This window comes from Motacilla alba, chromosome 3 (genome assembly GCF_015832195.1).
Source record: "Motacilla alba alba isolate MOTALB_02 chromosome 3, Motacilla_alba_V1.0_pri, whole genome shotgun sequence".
Taxonomy (NCBI): domain Eukaryota; kingdom Metazoa; phylum Chordata; class Aves; order Passeriformes; family Motacillidae; genus Motacilla; species Motacilla alba.
This window is the reverse complement of record NC_052018.1, coordinates 97,010,132-97,033,900: the sequence shown is the minus strand read 5'-3', so window position 1 is coordinate 97,033,900 and position 23,769 is coordinate 97,010,132. Positions and strand designations below refer to the sequence as shown.

The 23,769-nt window shown below is 42.2% G+C and overlaps 2 protein-coding genes across 3 annotated transcripts in view; one reads left to right on the top strand and one right to left on the bottom strand.

The window, feature by feature from the left end:
- Positions 1-1,933, bottom strand: part of CNRIP1 (cannabinoid receptor interacting protein 1) — an 11,150-nt gene extending 9,217 nt beyond the window's left edge. Inside the window, exons 1-2 of the mRNA XM_038132599.1 lie at positions 1,531-1,933; positions 706-850 (exon numbers count right to left, since the gene is read on the bottom strand). Coding sequence (XP_037988527.1) covers positions 706-850; positions 1,531-1,709 — 324 coding nt within the window. The 5' untranslated portion in view covers positions 1,710-1,933. The remainder of the gene's footprint in view (positions 1-705; positions 851-1,530) is intronic.
- On the top strand, positions 857-23,769 carry PLEK (pleckstrin). Of its 2 annotated transcripts, none has more exons than XM_038132585.1 (10): positions 857-1,095; positions 9,773-9,884; positions 10,425-10,580; positions 15,698-15,879; positions 16,907-16,998; positions 17,812-17,996; positions 19,232-19,336; positions 20,982-21,065; positions 21,723-21,792; positions 22,671-23,769. In XM_038132585.1, the coding sequence occupies exons 1-10, from the start codon at positions 1,082-1,084 to the stop codon at positions 22,808-22,810; spliced, it is 1,140 nt and encodes a 379-aa protein (XP_037988513.1). In that variant the 5' UTR covers positions 857-1,081; the 3' UTR covers positions 22,811-23,769. The 2 variants fall into 2 exon arrangements, with proteins under 2 accessions (XP_037988513.1, XP_037988514.1); XM_038132586.1 differs by lacking the exon at positions 857-1,095 and adding an exon at positions 6,127-6,145.

Below are 23,769 nucleotides of genomic sequence, written 5' to 3'. Positions count from 1 at the left end.
GTGGAAATCTGCCCACTGCTCTACATGCCTTCTGTCAGCTCTGCTGCCTTGTGGGCTGGAGCTTTTGCCATCTCACTTTGGGGCCATGGAGCCTCTCTTTAGGACTGGGATGAGGAGCCACTTAAATAAGAATTTAGGTTTGTGGTTGCAGGTAATGGAAACATATGGGAAAAGAGAGAAGACAGCCTTGAGTGTTCTTCTGCATGCTTCTAGCCTCTGGCAAGTCCTCAGGCATGCTGAAGGTGACAGATGGAAGGAGAGAGCAGTCACCCCTTGTGCTTGGGGCATGCTCTGTGCCAAAATAAAATGGTGCTGCCAGGCAAAAGAGGGTCCCTGTATGCCAAGGGATTGAATCTCTAGCCAAGAACCTCAGTGGGAGCTGCCTGATATGTATAGTATGTCCTACAGAAGGGATGGGATGTTCAGCTCAGAATTCTTTCTGCTGCAGCACCCCAAAGGGTTTTGCAGGTCTCTAGAAAACCTTGTACTTCCTTCTGGCCCCTTGTTGTTTTCTTGGGAGAGAAGGCAGCAGGATTTGTATTTTCCAGCTATGTTCTGGCCAGCAACCTTAGTGACACAAAGCAAAGAGGAAGGCAGCAGCTGCGACCAGACTTTGCCCTGGAATATTTCACCACACTCTCTCTGGGAGTCAACCCCCTGCTGCCCTCCCTCATCCTCTCATGCCAGTCTTGGAGAACCACATACCTGCATGTTGACTTGGATGGGCTGTCTCTCCCCACTTTTGGTATGGGGCACTCCTTCAGTGTCGTAGATCCCTGTGTAGGAGGCCACTTGTGCATCCCGTGATTTTTCTTCCAGTGGGATATTAACACCGCCGATGCCCATGGTCCTACAAAACGACAGGATCCAGCCTTTCACAGCCCTGAATTCCCCCTTCTTTGGCAGTTTAAAGCCAGCAGATGGGTTTGCAGCCTGGTAGCCTCTGTGCTGGGGAAAGGCTTCAGAGATTTTAGCAGACCTGCATGTGCTGCTGACTCATTGGGGCTCCTGAAATATGCCAGGGCTCTGCAGTCACACAGGGAAGGAGTAGAAAGGAGAGGCAGGCGGGATCTGATTTTGAATGGATAGGGAGAGGTAAGTCGAATCTCTTCGGCGGGGCTGCCCCTCCACCCAGAGCTGGTTCCCCATCTGGTCCCTGTCTCTGCTTTGCCTCGCCGCAGCGAGGCTTGGGCATTGTGTAGGAGGGGCTTCTTCCTCCAGCGAAAGCCGCGGGGGAGGAGGAAGAAAAGGAGCTGGGCTTGAAAAATTTCCGGGAGAAGGTGGGGAGGGAAAGGGAAGGCAGCGATTCCCAAACGTGGCCTTCCCCCAGGCCAGCCAGGCGGAACACAGGGAACAGCTGGCGAGGGACCCAGAAACGGGGCCACCGAAGTAAAAGGGCGGGGAGGGAGAAACCACGGAAAGCCCGCGCTGACAGCCTGCCAGGAAAAAACATTAAACGTCTAAAAATAAAGCAGCGGGGCGGGAGAGGAGGGCCGGGGGAGCTGCCCTGAGGAGGACGGCCGCACTTACGTGGCCTGGACGGTGCCGGGTCGGAGGGACACCTCGATCTTGTACTTGGCCCCGGTCAGCAGCTTGATGGTGCGGTTCTGACCGAAGCGCTGCCCGTCCACCTTGAAATACACGGCCCCGTCGTTGGGCTGGATTTTGAGGGAGACGCTGATTTTCACGAGGCCGGGGATGTCGCCCATCTCTTGCGGCCGGAGGGGCCTGCGGGCTCTGCGCGTGTCTCGCCCCCTCCGAGGAAAGGCGGCTGGCTGGGAGCGAGGGAGAGGAAAAGGAGGAGGGAGAAGGAAGAGGAGGGACTGCCGGATCCCAGCCAGCCCAGCCCTTCCCAAAAGCAGGGATGAGATACTTGATTATTTTCCCTCCCATTAATAACGGCGTAGCATCTGGGCGGTTGATGTCTTTCCCCCCTCTTCTTCCCCCCCGCCTCCACTTCATCACCCCGCCCCATATCCCGGTTTGGGGGACATTTGCGACTGCTCAGATTGCTGCCGGTTTCCAGGGAGTTAATCCGGCCCCGATTACTGCAGCCTTAATCCCGCAGTTCGTCCCGGAGGAAACGAGACCGGCCCGGGCCGGGCTCCGCCGTTCAGCACCACGGGCGCGGACAGCAGCAAGGGCAGGGAGCGCCCCGCGGGCTCCTCCGTGTGATCCCGGCTGAGAGGAGCCCCCCCGAACCACTCCCCGACCCCTCACCTGGGGGGAGCCCCCCCAAATCACCCTCCAATCTCCCACCCGGGAAAGGCCTCCCGAGGGTTGATCGAGTCCTCTGGGGTGGGCTGAAACATCTATGTGGCAGCACGGAGGAGCCAGAGCTGCCTGAGACAGAGGGGAGGGCAGCAAAGACATAGTTTTCTGGTTCTTCTCTCTCCCGGTGCAGCAAAAGGTATTGTTGAGTCACCGTGCCTGGACTGAGGGTCACTGTCTTGCTCCCTGAGGTCAACAGTCAACATCAGCAGGCCAAGGTTTCTCTTGGGATTATTTTAATCACTTCATTGCAATCCTCTTATTTAAATAGAAAAAAAAAACCCTACACTGTAACTGCACTATAAGATCAGAATGTCTTGTCTTGAAGTCTAATACTACTCTTTACATATGGCTGGTGCTCTTTGTTCAAGAACAAAGATCTTTGAAATGGAACAATTTACCATAATTCAGCTCTCAGCCTGTCTCATTCCCATCTCTAAAGAGATTACATTTAACCCAGGCAGGTTTGTGCCTATTTTTCATTGTTTTTCATTTGTTCTTGTTTGCTGTTAAAACTGTAGCAGCGTTTTGCCTGACACAAGCTTTGGGCCACAAATATATTTTTTGCTTGGACATTATTGCAGAGTTAATGGTTTTGTTAGGAGAATTTCATAGGTCCATGCTGCACTGGACCTAACCTGTTTTTTTTTTTTTCTCTAAGGCTGGTATGTACATGTAGTGCTGTAATGTAAACAAAGCCAAATTGTAGATACAGCATTGCCCAGCTGCATTTTCTTATGCATGCAAGTTATTCAGTGATTTAATTTTATTAGGAACTTTAGGCAAAATAATACATTCTGCTGAAAACCTCTGGGAAAAAAAACCCAAAACCCCCAAAATCCTACTGAATATCCCTTGCTTAGGGTCCAGCTAAACACAGGCTTCACAATGTATTCAGCCAATCAGGTTTCCACAAATATAGGAGCAGGATATCATGCCTGCCTCTCAGAACTGTGCATCTCTGCAAAAATACAAAACAAACAAACAAAAATAAACAAACAACACTCACTCCTGGTGCATTTCTCCTTATCTCTTTTCATCACTGCCAGAGAAATCTCATTTTGCATTACATTCTGCAGAAATTGCTTCATTTTGTAGCTTGTTGGAAATTTTGCTGGCAGTAAATGCCCTTTCTGTAAGTTTAAATGTAATTCCATATGAAATCACAGAGGCCTAGCCTGTGGAGAATCTGGTACTGTCACTTAAAGTGGTGTGTGAAGAATAATGGCCAGGGATCAGATTTACTTGCTTCATGGGCCAGACATAACATGTTGTAGTAAATTGTGTGTAGCTGAAGACATTGATTGCAATTAGCTTTCTAAGTACATGAGAGGTCAGATCTATAAAGAGGGGTTTTTTTCTTCATTATTTCTGCCTGAATGATTATCTTTCTATGGACACAGCTCAGACTAGGAATTTATCCCTGACCAGTATTGGGCAAACATGAGGGATAACTAAAAAAGCATCATATTATGGAATGTGTATGCATAGTAACTCTCTTACCATATGCAAGTGTAACATGGTGAGAGTAGAACATTTATGAAGAATAAATTCTTTTCTTATTAATTTAGGCAATGACCTTCTTTTGATTGATCGAATAATTTCACTTGTGTTAATACATTTACTTATCTGATCCCACCAGATGCCCTTTATCAGTATAGATCAAGAGAAGGGGTTGCCTTTGCTAAGTCCTTCTGGGAGATTAGTTTTGTTGCTGCCCACCTTAATGGCCCTGACCAGCATCACCTGAGGCTGCCCATGGTTTAGTTTTAGTTCCCATGCCCTTCCTGAATTATGCTCAGGATGGCTGTTCTCCAGCTCTGCCACAGACATCTCCAGCCATGGATACCCTTGACCTTGCCCTGGATGTGGAGTTCCTGGCTTGATCTCAGCCCAAGGATGGAGGTGCTTGATGCTGTGGGATGGGCCCTGGCTAGAGAAACCAGGCCCTTCCAGTCCCCATGGGGATTTTCTATGGGTCCCAGATCTCAGGCTGCTACTTTACTTGATGTTAATTGCTTGATATTCTGTAGGGAGCAAAATATCTGAAGGAAGAAGCGTTGGTGTGGTTTTTCCAGGAGCACAGAGTAAACATGCTGACATTTACAAGATTCAAAGCTAAATAAATCATCATAGACTTAGGACAAAGTCCTATTTCTCCTAAGCTAGAGCAGCAATATGCTTCTGGGAACAAAAAGATAAAGTTGTGTCAATTCCTCCATTCTCTACATTTGAGGGGTGAGGCTACAATATTTAATGTCTTTCTAAATTGAAAAACTGTTTTTCTATTTTTTTGTTTGTTTGTTTTGAGGGGGGGTTGTTTGGGTTTTTTCTGTGTGTCTGTGTTTTGTTTTGGTTTTTTTTTCAGTCCTTCAAATCTATTTTTCATTCCCCTGGCAGCTGAGGCTTCCCAGTCTATTGTGTGGAGTCAGCAAGGTACATTAAGCTAATTCCTTTCCCTTGGGTAGAAAGATTGGAGCAATCACCTGGGCCCTAACAAGTGCCTCAGTGCTTTTGAAGGGAATGGTGAGTGAGTTGTACCCAGCAGTTCTATACCTCTTTTTCTTCCTAAGACTATGAAGTCTCACACATCCTGCAAGATGTGTGAGCTACATACAAGCTGCATCCTCCAAGATCTCTTTCTTGTGCATAGACCTTCCCTGCTGCACTAGCATAACCTGCATGTATCACTGATGGGGAGCTACTGTAGGGGAGAGGCAAGGGTGGATGTGTTCAATGAAAGCTAGTAGATAAGATGCAGATGAACCATGCATAGGTATGCTTTAAGCAGGTCAGAAATATCTAGAAAACATTCTGGAGAGATGTGTTTGGTCTCTTGATTGCACCTACTCAATATAATCTCTCCAGGCATGATATGTCAGCTGCATAAGCTTTCAAGTATTAACATTTATGCAGACCTTCTCACTAATGCATTAATCCTGCTGCAAAGCTCAACATTCATTAAATATGTAAAATGTACCTTGAGGCAGAACAAGATGGTTCATTTAAGATGGCCAAACCACAGCATTTAGATTCTAAGGTGACATGTGATACCTGTATTAACCTTTTTATGCTTGCTGCTCTTTGATTAATTTCTTAACACACTGCTAAATTTGGAAATGTTATGGTTTGGGGTTTCTTTTCAAGAAGGGCATGCAAAGCCACAATCTCTCATGCTCTAAAAATAGCCATATGTGTGATTCAGTACGTAGGGAATTCTGCTAAGGCTTGCACCTGCCAGGTCTCAATTTAAAACTTTGATTCTTTCGAGCCCTCTGCCTCTGCAGAATTAGAAGTGGTTTTTTACTGAAAAATCAGCTGGATAGTCTTTATCTTGTTTGGAGATCACTTGAGTGTATCATCTTTCCCATATAGACAATAATTTTGAACATATAACATTTGTTGTAATTTCCCCTACAAATGCAACTTGATTTCCTGTAGTGACATACACTTCTGGATAGGTCATGTGTTTTACTGCAGATTAGGTGGGTTTGTGGCATTTACAGTGCAGCAAACATGTTAGAACCATCTCTGCAAGGGCTTGTGGAGCAATGTAGTGGGTGTAACTAAGAGTTCTGCCTTCCTTGCAGCTGCTGTATGGTTCCAATTTTTGGTATAAACATATCTTAGTCCCTCTTGCTTAGATAAATGTGGGGTTTTTTTTGTTTGTTTTTTCCAGTGCTTGCAAGAACTTGTATTCTGAAGTAGCAGAAATAAAGAATTTTCTGAAGAAATACAGCAGTAAGTTCTCCTGTACAAGAAGGGTAAACTGAGCTAACATTCAGCTCTGCTGCAGATCATGATATTGTGACAAATTCTGCTCATCTGACATCATGCACCTTTACCTACTTGAGACAGAAATGGAGGGGACATAGTAAGTTATAGCAGATTTCCACATTGCAGGTTATCTTCTCTTTCTGACAAAGCTCTTCCTCCCCTTTGTGGAGAGGTAGAAGAAATGCAGCTCTTCCTTTCTCTTATGCCTGGTGCTGCTTTTTAGGAATGGCCAGACAAAGAAGACCCACATCCACAGTCCACACTCCCTTGCACCTGCCACAGCTACTGTGTGTTTAAGGACCATTTTGCCTCACATGAATGATTCAGCTACATCAGCATGTTTCTGTCTGGGGGAAAATGAAGTGCTGATTTCCCTGCAGTGGTATGTGGTAAATGAAACAAAACCTCAGGGTTAAAGAACAGGATTGTACCAGACTTGTAAAGTGGAACAGCAAAAGGACCAGCTGAGCTTTGAAGATGAAATAGAAACAATATAGAGAAGTGTTATAAAAGTGGTTGCCTTCAGCTAACATTTGATGGAAGTTATTTTGTGTTTTGACACTGAGTAGCATAAGTAGTAATGGTAAATTCTGGAGCCTTTGGCTAGGTGCCACTGTGTTTAGATTTACATTTCATACCTCCAAAGGCTTTTCATCCAGATAAGTGAGAAAAAAGGAGTTTTTGTGAAATTGTGGAGTCACCATCCTTTTCTGTTCTCATTAAACCACTTTTCAGTACAGGGATATATAGATATTCTATTGAGGAGTACCTATCCCTGGTCATCTCATATCACCAATTTATTGTGCAGGGTCCTGTCATCCTGATTCAGTACAAGCACTGAGTCCACAGGAGCAGGTGAGCAGAAAAACCTGCACAAAGGATGCCTGCCCAGAGAAGCAAATACTGGCAGGTTCTTTTGTCTTTGTTCCCCATAAAGCCTTCCAGCTCGGGATGGGGCTTCCTTTCCTCAGACCCGAGGTAGGGGAAGCAAAGTAGAGACAGAAGGAAGAGCTGTGATCCTGTTCTCGGTCTTTAATCATAGCTCCAAGCTCTGAAGCATTATGTCCTCAAGGCAGATAATTTGGCTTCCAAATTACACTTCGAGAGTTACTGTTGTCTGTGACTAGTATTTTTGGTTTATCTAATTGGAGAAAAGGAAAAAAAAGTATCTTTTCCTGAAGATAGAACCACAGAAATGAAAGGGAAGAGAAGGAAACCATTCACCTTCTTAAAGCAAAAAGAATTAGTGACCAAAAAAGACATTATATAGGAGGATTCTACAAGCTCCTCAGTCCATCAAACATCCTTTTAAGACTTAAGGGGGATGAAGAGCACCTTCACAGAAATATAACTCAGAAATCCCATTAGATCATCTCTGCTCTGGGAATCCAGAGCATCTTCAGTTCATTCCAAGTCCTAGACCTGGTAGGCAAATTTTCTACTATAAGTGTTAGACAAGGTTTTTGATCACTTTTTAGTGTTAAATTTTTACTTTTAGTTCCAAGGACGATTAAGTTTTATTAGGTCTGTTTGAGTTTCTGTCTCTAATAATTTTAAAATCTATTTGTTGAATTCTCAACTAGAGAATACATGGAGTCTTTCATTTGCAAACTGATGAATGATAGGCTTCATCAGCAACTAGTGCCTCTAATAGCAATAAGATCCTTACAACAGTATGACTTACATGAGCAAAGGAACAATGTACTGGGACTGCAGGTTTTAGAAACCCCAAAAAACATAGTTATAGATTAAATCATCACAAAAAGGTATGCTTTGGACAGAATGCACCATGACAAAACCAGAATGTTTCAGGTTAAAGTGTTGTCCTAGGGTGGCGCTGTGATGTTTGTATCCCCAGTCGTCTGTTCTGTTTATGCTGGATATTATCTTCTGTGCCTTCAAGACTGGCTCTGAAGAGCGAATGTTTTGTTTTGGTTTGTTATCAGCCTGCTTCCCCATAGCTGGCAGGACACAGAGACGGGGCAGTACATAGTGCAGCTTTTGCTTTTTGCTTTGCTCTTGCTTCTGCTTTGTTCCTGCTTTGCTCTTGCTTTTTGCTTCTGCTCATTAGTTAGTTTAGCTAAACAGTCTGAATTTTTTCCCTGGACTGTTTTTCCTTTCCCTTTTTTTGGAACCACTCAAGCCTGCTCTGGACTGGGACCTGGGAAACTTGTGGCATAAAGCAGCCATCCCCAGCACCAGAGGGACCGATAACAGAGTGACCACTCCCAGGAGAGACTTTCTGAATTTGTCATCTTTTTCAGAGTGGTGAAAGAGTGTTGTCATCTGGTATTGTTCATTTTGTGTGCTGGGGGAGTGCTGTGCCTGTTAAATAAGCAGGTTCTTTCCATTTCTCTGTGAGGAATCCTTCCCGAACCGTTGGGGGGAAGGGCTGTGTGGGTTTGCTTTCTGGAGGGGCCCCCTTTGGAGGTTTTCTCCCAGATTTGCCCTAAACCAGGACAAGTGTTTAACCTGAAACAGGTGGTACAGACAGGTGCTCTGCCTGCAGAGAGACTGGATGAGTCATTTGAGCAGCAACTCATTGATAAAGACCTGGAAAAGGAAAATCTCCATTCAGACATTGAGGAAAAACACCCAGCAGCTGGGATACTAAAGCATTGATACAGATAACCAAGGAAAGAGTGGAGTCTCATTTGTCAGAATACCACTAAACAGGCATCAGTGAGGAATGTCTAGGAAAGGTCTCTGAGGGCTCTGCTAACCCTCTGGTCCTCTATCACAGACCTTGTCAGACTTCTGAGTAAGACTTCCTTCAGAGACAGAGAGTCATGGAGAACAGGAATTTCTGTCTGTGAAAAAAGTCCCTGTTTAGGGATCTTTAGCTTGGCAGAGGTGACAGATGGAGTCATCCTGGGCTCAATCAACACTTATCTGAATGAGCTTAGCTGCAAAAGTGACCTGGAATCTTGTGCTTGGAAGAACACAAGAGGCTGCTTCAAGACACCATGAAGCAGCCTTTTAATGCTTCCCATATACCCCCACTTTCTTCTATATGGGGAAGAGGGATTGTGACTCTGGTATTTATAAAAAACTATGGGTTTGCCTTGTCTTTTCCCAAATAAAGCCAAACAAGCTCTGCAGCAAGTAAAAGATGATTGTAGAAAGCATCTTGTGGTCAGTGCTTTATGTAATGCACAGGTCTAATCCATTTGTGCCTATTTGACAGCTGACATCTTTGGGTGACCTCAGTACCAAAATCCAACTCCTGATCAGGTCTGATAAACAAATTTCTTACGTCAGCAGAGGGCGCATCCTCGTTAACCAAGTGAGGGTCCTCCACCTTCCTGCCAGACTCCACATGCTTGCCCTCAGGGAGCCAGGTTTGGAAGGCAGGGTGAAGTGAAAGCACTGATGCATTGGAAACCTGTCTCTGAAATCATTTGGCACACGCCAGCCAGCAGCAGCACCATGCCCTGTGTGTTTTGGTAGAGCTTATGTATTTGCAGAGCAGGCCCAGTTTCTTGTGACTGAGCACTGAAGTGCTTATTTAACTTCCCAGGACTCTGTCATGAAGGCTGGCTGTATTTGAGATGATGGAGTGTTTCATCAGGCTGTTGTCTGTGCTGTCAGAGACAGACTATAAATACACATGTACTTCTGCATTTCTCTATCTCTCACTCTGTAAGAGGAAATGGGCTTGCGATTAGCATTGGGAGGAACTTGTGAAATGACACAGCTGTACTGTAAAAACACCATCCCACAGACTTTGCTGCCAAAGGAACTCGACAGCCAGCACTGACAGAGCCGAGAGCAGGATTGCCCAAGCCATGGAGCGAGAGCCAATGCGCATAAGGGAGGGATACTTGGTTAAGAAGGTAAGTGGAATAGTTTTGGATTGAGTGGAAGAGAAAACAAACTCTGAACAGGTTGGGAAGATGTAGGGAAACATACTGTGGAATCTTGGCAAAGAGGCAACAGGAAATAGCCACAGCCTACTCAGTTGCACTTAATTGGGTTAAACATCAAGGAAGAATAAAGAGGTCACATCACCTTGGCCTCAAGACATTGTGTGGGCCACAGGCACATCCAGTGTTTGGGACGGTGGTTGCTGCTCCACAGCAACCTCTGCTTCGGAGACTTTTGTAGTACAGCCCATGGGATAAAGCCTTTACTTTTATTTAAATCCACAGTGGCTTCCACTGGCAGAGCAACTACAAGGGAAATAAATGGTGGTCAGAAAAATAACAACAATATTTAACTGCATTGTAGGATGGGTGAGATTGTGGCATGTTCCCCTTGAAACATGAACTGTAGTTATTTTAGCATCAGTCAGGCACTCTCTGGTAGCTCATATCTTCCTTGGTTATCACATGGAGAATGCTTCATTGAACATAATTTGTGGTTTATTGATGCAGGGCAGCATGTTTAATACCTGGAAGCCAGTGTGGGTTGTGCTTTTAGAAGATGGAATTGAATTCTACAAGCGGAAGGCTGATAACAGTCCCAAAGGGATGATCCCACTAAAAGGAAGCTCTATTCACAGCCCATGCCAAGATTTTGGCAAAAGAATGGTACGTACTTTTTTTATAAAAAGAATCTACAGTATAACTATACTTCTGGAAGCACTGAAAAGGCAAAAGGGTGATGGCTGCAAATTCCTGGCACTCATCCTAGTGGAGATTCTCACTTGCCTTGGAGGTCACAAGCAGGCTTGGAATTGTGCACTTCAGGACACTTCAAGAGGAATAATTCAGAAAGCACTTGGGGGTTGGTTGGTTGGTTTTTATTAAACTTCTGAGTCTCTCAGAGAGCAGAACTAAATTTTATTGGTGTGAAGACATTTTGCAGCTGAATGACATCAACTCCTGTATTAAATATAAATCTAAGTGCCACAGAAAAATGGTAGTGGAAAAATATTTTGTGAGCAGGAAAAGCATTTGTTTTTTGTCAAGGAACAACAACTGGCTTGCTCAGACAGGAAGGAGATAAATGCTGTGACACACACATTTTGTTACAGGGTTCCTGAAAAATAGTTGGTAAAACAGGATTCCTCATATGAGCAAAGAATCATGTAATTAGTAATTTATTATTTTGTCAACTCAGTTTCACCAAATAGGCATGACATCCCCATGAATTCCTCTGTCACAGAGATCCCCCAGAATCTGGAACAGTATTCCACCACAGTTTAAAGAAATTAACCACATGGATACCTGACTAAAGATAGAAGTCTCTGTGAGAGTATTAGAAAAATAGAAAGTGTGAGACATGGCTGAGACAGTGAGCTTTACTTTTTCATATGAGTAAAGTGAGGATACTTCAACCTGTCCTCAGGTTTGGTAGTAAGTGGAATGAGGACCCTTGTGTCAGATTTGGACCTGCTGGCTTTGCTTTTTCCTTCTTTTCTTTCTTCTGCTTGCTTTCTTTTTTTTTTTTTTTTTTTTTTTTTTTTTGGGGGGGGGGGAAGAATGTAGTGGGGGTTTTTTTGGTTGGTTTGGTATTTTTGGTTTTTTTTTGCAGAACCCATATTTATATTAAAAAAAACCACCCTGATTCATACTAAGTCTTTTTAGACTTACATCTGTCAAGAAAAAGGGCCTGTTAACTCCCAAGCTGTCTTTGAGACAGTATAGAAAAAGGATGGGGCAGAGAATAAAGATTGCCATTAATCCTGTGCTGATTATCTTATTAACAAGCCTCAGCACAACATTCCTTACTCTATACATGAGGTATGAAGCGTACTATGCAAGAGTATCAAAGACCTAGATTATAATGGTAGAAATTAAGTTTTTCTCACAAAACATTCTTCTCCAAACAGTTTTGTGTTGGGTTTTGGCTTTTTCCTTTAACTCTCAGAAAGGCACTGCCATCAACATTGTTTCACAGTAGTTGCTTGAAAATTTCAGTAACATATTTACAATAAAGGAAAAATAATTCACCAGCATATGTGCATTCAACAAAGCAGGCACAGAAGTCTGAAGTACCTGATGTCTGCTGAAGGCAGAGTGCAAGAGATCCTCACCTGCCCAAAGGCATCCTTTGGGAGTGCACCAGTCTCCAGAAGATGCATTGTATCTTTATGGAAGGGTAACAGTCTCTGAAGATCAATTCCTTTGGCTGCACTGGGTTTTCTGTTATGCTTCATTTTACATTGGGTGTTTACATAATGAGCTTTACATTATGTTTCATTTTAGTTCCTGGAGTCTTTTCTGAGGGATAATTAAGACAAAGAGAGATTCAGGGGTTAAGGCACCCAAAATAGCTTTTTATAAATGAGATTTGCTGCAGGGTTTGCTGAAGTCAGTGGAAACAATCCAAATTACTTCAGCAGGCATTGGAGCAGATCCTTCATATTGAGGTGGTGAGATTGTTCTGCAAACCAGTAGCCCTGGAGATGGATTTTCTCTTAAAATTTCAAATAGTCAAAAATTGAACATGTTCATATGAGCAAAGCTATCACCAGGATTGGTCTTACAAATACTGCCCAATATGATTATACCTAAGTTCCTACATGTATTCCTTGAAAACATAATAATAAAGATACATGTAGTATCTTAATTTTTACATCTTACATTTTACAGCTTTACTGTACTGCTGAATTCAATGTTTCTGCATTCTGTTCTGGCTTCTCACTAGTTACATGTCAAAACATACAGTTATTCCTCTTATGGGAATTACTCTGGTACTTAAGTTTATATGGCTAGAAATGAAAGTATATTTTTAGGACAGGAATTTTGTGCAGTGAATAGTGGGATAATTCTCATTGGGTCAATTTTAAGTATAGTCTCATCTGTCTGGGCCCAGTTTGGAGCAGGGACTTTTGGGCCACAAACAAACTTCCATATTTCTCTGGTTAAATTTTTGAATTAGCTTGTGAATCTGCACCAGGACTTCATTTGAAAGCTCAGAGCACATCACCAACATGCTTTGTTTACTACATCAATTGCAAATTGCAGGTCTGAGGGGAAAAGAAGCAATCTTGGATTTGTTAAGCACAAATAAAGGCTGTTCAGAAGGGGCTGCAACTGCATATTTTGAGATTATATTTCAAAATACATTCACCACTGTCTGCTGTCCTTGATTTGATGTTTGATCATTGTTTAATGTAACATAAATTCTGATATTCTTCAGCTTTTTCCATTTCCCCCATGGTTTTCTTGTGGACAGCATTATCCTGTTTGGTTGCTCATACTTAAATTCATCTCTCCCAATTTAAATATGTAAAATTTTGGTATTTAGTTTAGTCTAATGGTCTAATTTTCTCAAAAACACAACCAGATATACATCATCAGAGGGAGGCTTGGTCATATCTAGGGTTGGAGACTCAACCTCTTTCCCAATTTCAGAGGAAGCCTGGAATTCTATCTAACTTACTGGCCTAACTTTGTAAATGCTAAAAAGAAATAGCTTTGCCAGTCTTTTCTGTGTGGTGGAAATGAAAACTCTTCCTAGCATTTCACTCTAGGCTGCTTCTCAGCTCTTTGAGAAGGCTATTTTTTTCCTTTGGTAATAAATCTTGTCAATGCTTTGGTATTTCATTCTATTAATCTAGGGTGTTAGCTTGACTGTTGAGTATTGGGATTTGGATAGATCTGTCTGTTTGCTTTTGTCTTACACTGTGCATTCATTTTCAGTGTGTAAGTCTTTCCTGCATAACAGAAAAGGTGAGTATTGCTGGAAATATGAACAGTATCAGATAAGAAAAGGCTAATTTTCTATCTGAGAAGGACTTTGAGGACTTGTTGCTTTATAAGTTTGAAATGTATATTCCATGAAATTCAGTTGGACTTCTGCACAATTTCAGGGTGTCAGATTTTTTCCTGTTGGCCATAGTTTGGAAAACGCTTGTGAGGGATGTTCAGAAATGTGTCATTTACAAACATGGGCTTCAGCAGACTCATCCAGTATGATGATTTCACTGATGTAAATTTGCTGCTCTTTGACAGTAGCCTTTGCTTTCCTTGCCCTAATCAGGTCATGCTGTTGGCTTGTGGCTTAACATGGCATTTTTAGACACCTGCTGAGTCAGAACCTGTGATATTTATTGTAACACAACTACAGAAAAAATTAGTGTCACTCATGGGGAGCTATATATTAGAGGAAGTGGAAACCTGAATAATTAGATCCAGATTTTCCATCCAGAAGATCACTGGATGGAAATGAGTTCAAACAGTGTGAATTTTGTTGGATGGCTTTGGTGTTTTGGTGTTTTGGGGTTTTTTTTGTGTTTTGTTTTGGTTTGAGGTTTGTTTCAGGTTATTGTTATTTTTTCTGTTTACAACTACCTCTAGATGATCTATTCTCATTTTTTTTTTTGGGGGGGGGGGGGGGGAAATACAGTCTTTCCATTGCTGCTAGTGTGTTTAGATAGGTGATCCTAATGTGTAGCCAAGGGCTGAATGTATCATCACCCTACTAAGCCATTAAAGGTTTACTAGGCTGCATATATACTCAGGTACTCTCTAGTGTATGACCTTTTTTCCCCCTTGTGAGTCAGTAGCTGAATATGATGTGGGGTATTTTTCCTTCTCCAGACTGCTCACGTGTCTCTAAACGTTAAAAAAATTGACATCCATTGTAAGCCTGCAGGGGCTGAGTGCTTCTGATGCCTTAGGATTTTAACTTCTATATTTTTCAAATCCTGTCCTGCTTTAGTATATAACACTAAAACTCTGTATAGAGCGTTAGCTACTGTCTTCACATTTTGGTCAGACAAAATGATTCCTCTAAGCCTGAAGCTCAAGGACACCTCACTGTTACAGGCCCTGAAAGTATAAGCAAAAGTGAGTTGGGGAGGGAAGCAAACTGAGGGTACATGACTTCATTACCTGAAGCTGTAATTGGAATATTAACCCCTGATTGTAAATGGACCATACTTATATCTGTCTGAAAAACTCGTGACAGTTGTCCATCTTGGGTGTAGCCCTTCGGAGGCTTCTGACTGCCCAAGGTGTACCTATTGAAGGCCTTTAATAAATACCCACTTTTATTCTCTTAATCTTGTCTAGGCTCTGTTCCAGGTAGCCACTCCAAGAAATCACTTCAGCCTTTCAGCTGTGTTGAACTTCCCAGCAAAAGTTAGAATCAGCAGCTGTATTGGTGCTACATACTGTCACTATTGAGTCAGAAGCAACACAAATAAATGAGTGCCACACTCCATGCAGTCAAGTAATTTTATTAAGAAACCCATTCCTTTTATACTCTAGTTCGCTACAAGTGGACTTGATTGGTCCTTTAATTAAAACACCGTCACTATCGGCTAATTAAGAAACCACCCTTTTGGTAAACACGTCTCCATAACACATTCCACATGTTCACAACACCAGGTGCAGCAAGTTGAGATAAGAATTGTTTATAATTCTTCTCTCTGAACTTCTCAGTCTTTCCCAGAACAGTGCCTGGGAAAGTTGTCTGTTTATTTTTGTGACCAGAGAGCTGCCTCCACAGTACACCTTGGATGTGCTGATGATGTCAGGATCAGTGATGGTGAAGTAACAAAAGGATTCAGTTGTGTGCAGTGCTTGTTCATGGCTTTCTTCAGAGTTTCTATCATTTTACTGTGTCTCTAAGGCACTTTCCATAGTCCTTAGGCATAGGTAGGCTCTATGTTGTGGTAGTACTAGCTTAATTGTGCCCAACTGGCTATGCCAAAGCAACTTTAAAAAAACCCTCCTGTAATTTATTATTCCAGTTTGTCTTCAAGCTCACTGTGGCCAAGCAGCAGGACCACTTTTTTCAAGCTGCTTACCTGGAGGAGAGAGATGCCTGGGTGCGGGATATCAAAAAAACAATTCATCACATAGATGGAGGCCAAAGGTTTGCCAGAAAATCCACAAGGAAGTCCATCAGATTGCCTGAAACAATCAATCTGAGGTTTGTTCTCATGGCTCTGCTCCCCCATTTACTTCTATCTGCAGTCAGTGTGTCAGACATGTAACCTTGGTCAGGAAGAACAATGAGCCTGTCTGTCCATGGATTCTCTCACAGCCCTTTCTGCATGACTAAAAATTTCAGTTTGTACAGTGTGTCAGAAATGAGCTGGCAATCAGAACTGGGAAGATCTTTTTGAATATACTATCATTTACCAAAACATGCTTGTTTACCTAGGATTTTTTGCTGATAAAGAGATTTCTGGTCATAATGGAGTGCAAGAGGATGTGCCAGCCAAAGTGTGACTCTTCCAGGAGAAGCATGTTATACAATAAATAATTTATTACAAAAAATGTTTCAGATCTTTTGTTTGCTCTCCAAAGAAATGCTGTTGTTAGCCTAGTTTTTGGATGATGAGGGGACTGTGGTACCTGCCAAAGAACATGAAACTGGCAAAGGGAGAAGAAGAGATAAAGGGAAACAATCTGTTAGTACTTTTCAAAATCAAGGATGATTTGTTTTCTGCCTCTGAGCTGTAAATACCAAGATAAAAATGACCCTGAAGTGTTCTTATAAGACAGTAAAACTGCACAGGGCCAAGATTATCTGAGAGCATGCAGGCTTTGGGACAGGGACAGGTTTTCTGCTCAGCCCAGGACCTTTGGGTGAATACAGAGCACAGCAGTGAACCCTCCTGCTAGGGCTGTGGGGCCCTGTGAAGGTGCATCAGTAGTGGGTTTTCCTCTTTTCATGCTATCATCATCACAAGTAGTTGCATTCTCAAAACAGGGAGATGTGGTGAGCCCTTTGTGCACTCTGCCCTCTGCTCCCACAGCTGTGAGGTAATGTAGTGAGACCTCCAGGCTTTGCAACTTGAATTTTTCAGGAGATGCAGGAGATGAAACTAAGCCATGTTACAGCTCTGCAGAGAGCTGATCATGAAGCCCCCATGAATGACAATGACATTGTTGTACAAACCGGCAAAACCTTTTTATTTGCTAACAGTTTCTGTGGTTCTTTTTATGCACAGTGCTTTGTACCTCTCAATGAAAGATCCTGAAAAGGGAATAAAGGAGTTGAAGCTGGAAAAAGATAAAAGAGTGTTTAATCACTGCTTTACAGGTAAGGAGCTCCTGTCCCTCGATTCTATACAATAAAGAGAGCACAGAGTTGGAAAACTAAAGAAAGAGGTGAAACATCTCTAAGCTCTGTAGAGCACAGAGAAATTTTATAATTTCTTGACTAACCCAGGAGATGCTCAAAGGATGTATCTTGGAAAAGTGTTCAGTTATGGCCATGGTAAACAAAGGAGAAGGATGGTATTTTACTAGTGTCAGAAAGATTGAAGTAATCTTTTGAGTAGATTGTAGTGTGAAACACCTAAATACAGAAGAATTATTCCATTCCATATTTTTCATCACCAAATGATGTCCCATTGTAATTCCTGTTTCTCTCAAAGTCGAATCTGTTTGTGCTCAGAAACAGACAGATGTAGCAGTTGAGGACATTGCTTAGGAGTGGACATGGCAGTGTTGGGTTAATGGTTGGACTGATGATCTTGGAGGTATTTTCCAACCTTAGTGATTTCCAACAGCATTACATTAGTAGCATAACAGCCTGGATCCAGGCTTGGCCATCCTCCATACATACCCAGTCTCTGTCTTTGAGGCTTCCCAGCTCACCCCTGCATCCCCTCCCAGCTCTCTTCTCCATCAGGAATGGTGTTTGAGAGCTGTCCTGTGCCCTGTCATCAGCTGGAAAGGCTGTACCTCACTGGAAGGCCAGGAACCTTCCTAGATTAGCTCCCCATATTGTTGCTAAGAACGTTTTGCAGGAGATTGATGAATACAGGGAGTAGGCTTGTTTCCTGTGTACTTTTAGGCTTCTTCATGTCTCTCTTGGTTTGTGGCTGATATTTTGTTCCTTTGTAACCAGGCACCTGTGTGATTGACTGGCTGGTGTCCAGCAGCTCCATCCGAAATCGCAAGGAAGGTCTCCTGCTTGCCTCTTCCCTCTTGAGTGAAGGCTACCTACAGCCTGCTGGGGACACGTCCAAGGCAGCTGCCGAAGGACTGTCAGACACCCCCTTCCTGGATCTCAGTGATGCCTACTATTACTTTGTGAGAATTGTATTCTGTTTTTTTATTGTCTCGCTTACTGATGCTCATGCTTCTTGTTGGGCTTCTTAAATCCTGGAGGAAAGATTATACAGAAATGGAGAAATCTGTCTTAATTGTCTTTTTTTCTGTGATGCTCAGAATGAGCCTGTTCACTTTAATAGTTATAACCAGGACAGATTTTTTTTTTTTTTCTGGCACCTTCTAAGTGTGAACTGAGTGCTGAGACTAAGTGTGGGAAATGAATTTGTAGAGAATTCTCAAAGCGTGCTAGAAGGATCTCATAGTATGCATTTTTAAGCTGGGTTCTTTTTAACTTAGACTTTGTTCCTGGTAATTGTACTGGTGACCAGAATTTAACCATCTGTTTCCCTGTTGATTCAGTGGAAGAGAAGAGAGTAAATCATTATCACAGGGCTTCACAGAGTGGCAGAAGCTACAAACCCATTTTTGTGCAGAGCTATCAAATCTGACTCAGTGTGAGTGTGCACACACACAGTTTGCCCGTCAGCAAAGAAGTAAAAGTTTTTTAATATCCCCCAGAAACCTGTCCTGGGTGTCATACCCAGCCTTCTCCATTAATTACTTCATAATCTGTGGCCTGATTTGAAGAACTTGAAATATCACAGACAAATACTATTTGAAAGATATTTGGCTTATGGACTTATGCTAACAAAAAAGTATGCCTTCTATAAAGTGAAAACAAGTAAATTGGTATTACAATTCTGTTTATATTTACCACATGGGATCACTTCGCTTCAGTGAAATGACTCTCCAACTACTCATTTGTTTTCCTAAATATGTTTGTGCGAGGGACACTTTACCTGTTAGCAGAGACACTCCTGGTAAAGGCAGCCTTGTGGCCTCCTGGGGTGCTTCTTGTAGCAGCCCACATGTGACCTGCTTGCTGTTGGATTATTTTTAAATTGATTCAATACCAGTGTGGTGTGAGTAGGCCACAGAAAGTCAATGTCTTGACTTGGTATCATAGAAGTGTAGTCCCACCTCACACTGAAATGTGTCTGTGGTGATTTGGAGAGCTCCTCAACTTCACTGGGAGGCTCTTCCAGTAAAAGGTTAGATTATTTAACAATAACCATAACAACAACAATAATAATATCTTCTTTGGGGTGGCAAAAAACAGCATGGAGGGAAGCCAAAAGATGCCAGATTGGTACATGTACATAAGCATGCAGCAGCTGTGTAACTTCTGTAACATTTCTCTTGTGGTCTTGCAGCCAGACAGTGGATTTTTCTGTGAGGGATATTCCAGTGATGATGATGTGGTCCTAAAAGAAGAATTCAGAGGCACAATTGTCAAACAAGGATGTTTGCTGAAACAGGTCAGTGTTGCACATGTTCCGTCCTGTCACTAGGATGATGTTCCATGGGTGCAAGATTACTCTTTCACTCTTAAAAGCTTTAGGTAGGAGAGAAACTACCCTATGACATCTCCACACTTGGCAGGTTTCTTCTCTGTCTCTCTTGCCTTTGCACAAGGAACACTTGCTGCAGCACGGGAGCAGGACTCTGGACAAATATTGCAAGGTTAATTGTTCTTACCACGAAATAAAACAGTTTTAATTAGGAAAGAGTCCTAACACAGTATATGTGACGAGTCATTGGTACAATGCAAAATTGAACTCAGGTAAAAAAGCTGCCACTCCTGTGTCCCTCTGGACACAAAACTGGATTCAGTTGCCAGTTTTCATGGACTTTTTCAGCATGCTTTAGCAAAGGAGTTGTTTCAGTCACTAATATTTGATGTGTAAAACAAAAGATGACTGGATACCTTCATTTCCAGCAAAACTTTAAGCAATAGAGTGAATGTCATGTTTCCAAGGCCATTGCAAGCAGATATGAATGAACTGAAGGCAAAATCAGGATTCTTTAATGAATAAAATGGGTCAGGTGGGAAGGACCTGCAACAATCCTCTGGTCCAACCGCCTGACTTCTTCAGGGCTGACCAAGGATTAAAGCACATTGTTAAAGGTTTTGTTGTCCAAAAGCTTCTTACACATTGACAGACATGGTGAATTGATCACCTCTCCAGGTAGCCTGTTGCAGTGTTTGACCACCCTCTCTCTAAAGAAATGTTTCCTAATATTGAGTCTGAACCTGCACTATTAAAATAGTCTTTGAGGGCCTAAGAACTTTTTGATGGTGCTAACAAGTATTTCTCTTGTTTAATAGTTTACTCAATGGAAGAAATTAGACCCACGCCTTGCTGCTCTTTTACTCTGTCACATTCTTACTAACCTAGTTAGTAAGAGCTTCCATGCAAACAGGCGCTAATTGAGAAACTCGTATTTTGAAATGCCAGAGGAAGTGATTCATGACAATCTTCCACCAGTGTTAGTTTGCACTTGGTCACCCTCAGTGAGTTGTGGGTCATTGCTTGGGAGGGTCACTGCTTCTGCTGAAAATGCTTCCACACGCATCCTTTTCAGTCATGAAAACAGGCCATGAGGCACCTATGTCCATATTTCTGCTGGAGCTTCTCAGCCATGAGCCCTCCAAGGTGTTTAAGCCAGATAAGCATTATTTTTTTGTTGTTATCTTTGCAGGGACAGAAAGACTTTCAGCTCATCCTTGCCAATAATTCAACGTACCTTCCTGCAAGGCATTTTGCAGCCATGTTTTCTAGCAAGCAGTTAAACTCAGTTCTTACAGAACTCATGTGAATGTCATAATTACCAGACTGTGTGATATATTTAGAGGAATCTCCCATGTTGAAGGTCCTCTGTTTTGATTAAAAAAAAAAAAAAAAAAAGAGAGAGAGAGAGAGAAAGCAGTTTTATAGCCTAGTTCTTGTGCAAAAGATTGGAATGTAGAAAAGGCAGATTCAAGTCCTACTCCAGTGAGTATTTCCTGTCCAAAACATTCAGGTTTTTTCCCTTTTGTATTTGCCTGTCCTCTCATGCATGGGTAAGATTTGCATGCAGGCAAAGCAGCTCTGTGACATTCCTGGTTTTGAATTTTCCTAGGGACATCGGAGGAAGAACTGGAAAGTGAGAAAGTTCGTTTTAAGAGATGATCCTGCATATCTTCACTATTATGATCCTGCTGGAGTAAGAGAGATTCGGTTTATTTCCCTGTTTGTTTTGAATCCAGTGCCTTGTAGAAGTACCTGAATGGAGTATTTGCATGAGAATGTGACAGGGAAGATCAGGCAGGACAGTGGAACTATTCTTCCATGGCCTAGCCATGCTCTGGAAAAGCAGAGTGAAAGATAGTTTCTGGGGCTGTCAAGTCAGGGTGGCAAGTGCCACCCAGACCTGGGAATAAGTAACACTGATCTGTATTTCACCTCTTATTTGTGATTAATTAGAATTATTGTGTACTCTTACTTGATCAAAACAAATTAGGTCCTAAGTGCAAATGAACTAAATGCAGTAATTTTGCAGTTTATATTTGAGTTTTTTGCCATGCTAGGCTCAGACATGGCATCCTATTTCTTGTGTATTTCTAATGGGCCCATTCCCATACTAAATACTCTGAAGATCCTGAATTCTAAATCACAAGAGATTCCCTATTTATTTGTAAGCTTTCTCCTACCACACCCCCAACCCTTCATGTCAACACCGACTGAAGATCCCCTGTTCTCTCAGGTGAGACATACTAAGTAATCAAATGTTTTTGTCTCCATTCTGGAAATGTAGCCATATGTTAACATGCTACTGGTTTCAGAAGTGTTGCATTTCATTTTGATTTCATGTCCTCCCCAGGGAGAAGAACCACTGGGAGCAATTCACTTGAGAGGCTGCGTGGTGACAGCAGTGGAAGATATGCCAGACAGTAAGGAACCATATTATATGAGCTCTCTAATAAGTTTTTGGTACAAACCCCTCCTTCCAATCTGCCTAAAATCACAAGTGTTTTTTATTACAAAGCAATCCATGTACAATGATTCAGTAATTCTAATAACTGATCTCTCTCTTTCTGATGGAACTACTGGGGAAGGGCACTGTGGTAAAAGTAGCAATAGGGAATCTATTGCTATTGTCAGTACTTTGGGGAAGGCTGGTCAAAAGCATGGCACAAACCCTGTGCCCTGTGTTAGGAGAACTGGCCTTTAGGCAAAGTAAGCTGAGTTTGATCTCTTTAGTTAATGAATTTGGGATGGAAGCTTCATGTTAGAAATGGTTATGCCAACAAATTGATACTGTCCACCTTCTCTTCCTTCCCAAGCTAGAAGTTGTGGGAACAGAAACGATGTTGCTGCAAGGACCAAGAAACATTAATTTCATGCATTCTCCTCTCCACGTGAGAGGCTGGCTATCATATCCAGCAAGAAAGTTTGTTGGAATCTCAGAAAAGAAACGAATATGGCATAAACTCAAAGAAACGAATATGGCATAAACTCAAACATCTTATTTTTGTAGCTGGCAAGGCATGAGATAGTTTGGGGAATATGATCTGTCTCCAGGATTGCAGATCCTTCCATGATTTGAGACCAACAAACCAGTGACTCCTGAAGGTGAAATGTGCAGAATTTATGAGTGGTTTTGCTGAGAGAGAGAGAGAGACTCATCTCTTGGACCCAATGTTTGTAACGGCCTGATCACTCAGCTGTAAAAAGAAAGGAAATCCCCTTACATTGTGTAAAGGAGGAAATATTGAAAGTACAAGACTTCTTTTCTCTCATAGCTGACTTTCTTATTTTTTCCCTGTAGCCAAGAAGTATGATGCTGACAACATCCTCTTTGAAATCATCACAGCAAATGAAATCCACTATTACTTGCAAGCAGCCTCATCCACAGAGCGTACAGAATGGATCAAAGCAATCCAGTCAGTTTCTAGGACTGGTAAATGAAGATGATCTTCCAACACAACAGACAAATTAAATTAGTTATTCAAAGCAGAATTTAGCATTTCACCAAGAGAAAGCAGTATCATCCCAAGGGCTTGTGTGTTGGAGTTGAGGACTGGGTAGAAGTTTCAATTTTATAGTGGGCACTAACAAACTAACATTTTTACAATTGTGTTATGGTAATATTTTACTAAATTATAAAGTAGAACATGCCATATTAGTGTGTTGCTTAGAGTAATCAGTCTACCTTGACAAGGTTGTACCTGTTGCCACAGCTGAGAGTGGGAATCTCACTACTAACAGGGAACACAGTCATGTCACTGACAGAGAGTACCTCAATTAATCACCCTCTTCAGCCTATGATGTGTTTCAGGATTTTCAGTCTTCTCCAGACAATTTTTACACTTTCTTCTTTACCAGATCTTGTTGCTGTTTGTTTACTTATACAAATAATGCCATAGATAAAAGGAAAATAAGTCAACTCATTTGGAAACCTGATCCACTCCTTTCCAATCTGTCATCATTAAGGGAGGGAAGAATGCAGACAACTATGGAAACACCATAAGGAACTAAGAATAACTCCATGACAGCAGTAGGAGAAAAAGTCTCTTCCCACAGTACTTCAAACAAAAAGCAATCTCACTGCAAACTCCGTATCACCCAGTTTTAAACCTTGCCAAATTTCTCCACAAGAATCTGCCCTGGGACCATTGTTTCTCTTTATTTAGGTCTACAAAGCAGATGCTGAGTTGTTAGGTACTGCACTCTATTTGAATTAAGAATCTTGCAGGAGAAGGGAAAGGATGCATGGGTTGGTTACTTGAACTATTGATTGAAGTGGTTTCGATTAGGTTTTCCTTTTTTAACCTCCAGCAACATACTCAGTCCTTGATTCTGTGCCTTAGCAATATAAGAGAAACCTTGTGCTTGTAACTGAAATAAATATTTTTATTTGATAATGA

What these genes read in the sequence shown, in the direction of transcription:
- PLEK (XM_038132585.1), top strand. An exon ending in AAGGATGTTTGCTGAAACAG is followed by an intron (nt 19,337 to 20,981) that starts GTCAGTGTTGCA and finishes GAATTTTCCTAG; the next exon opens with GGACATCGGAGGAAGAACTG. An exon ending in AGTGGAAGATATGCCAGACA is followed by an intron (nt 21,793 to 22,670) that starts GTAAGGAACCAT and finishes TTTTCCCTGTAG; the next exon opens with CCAAGAAGTATGATGCTGAC.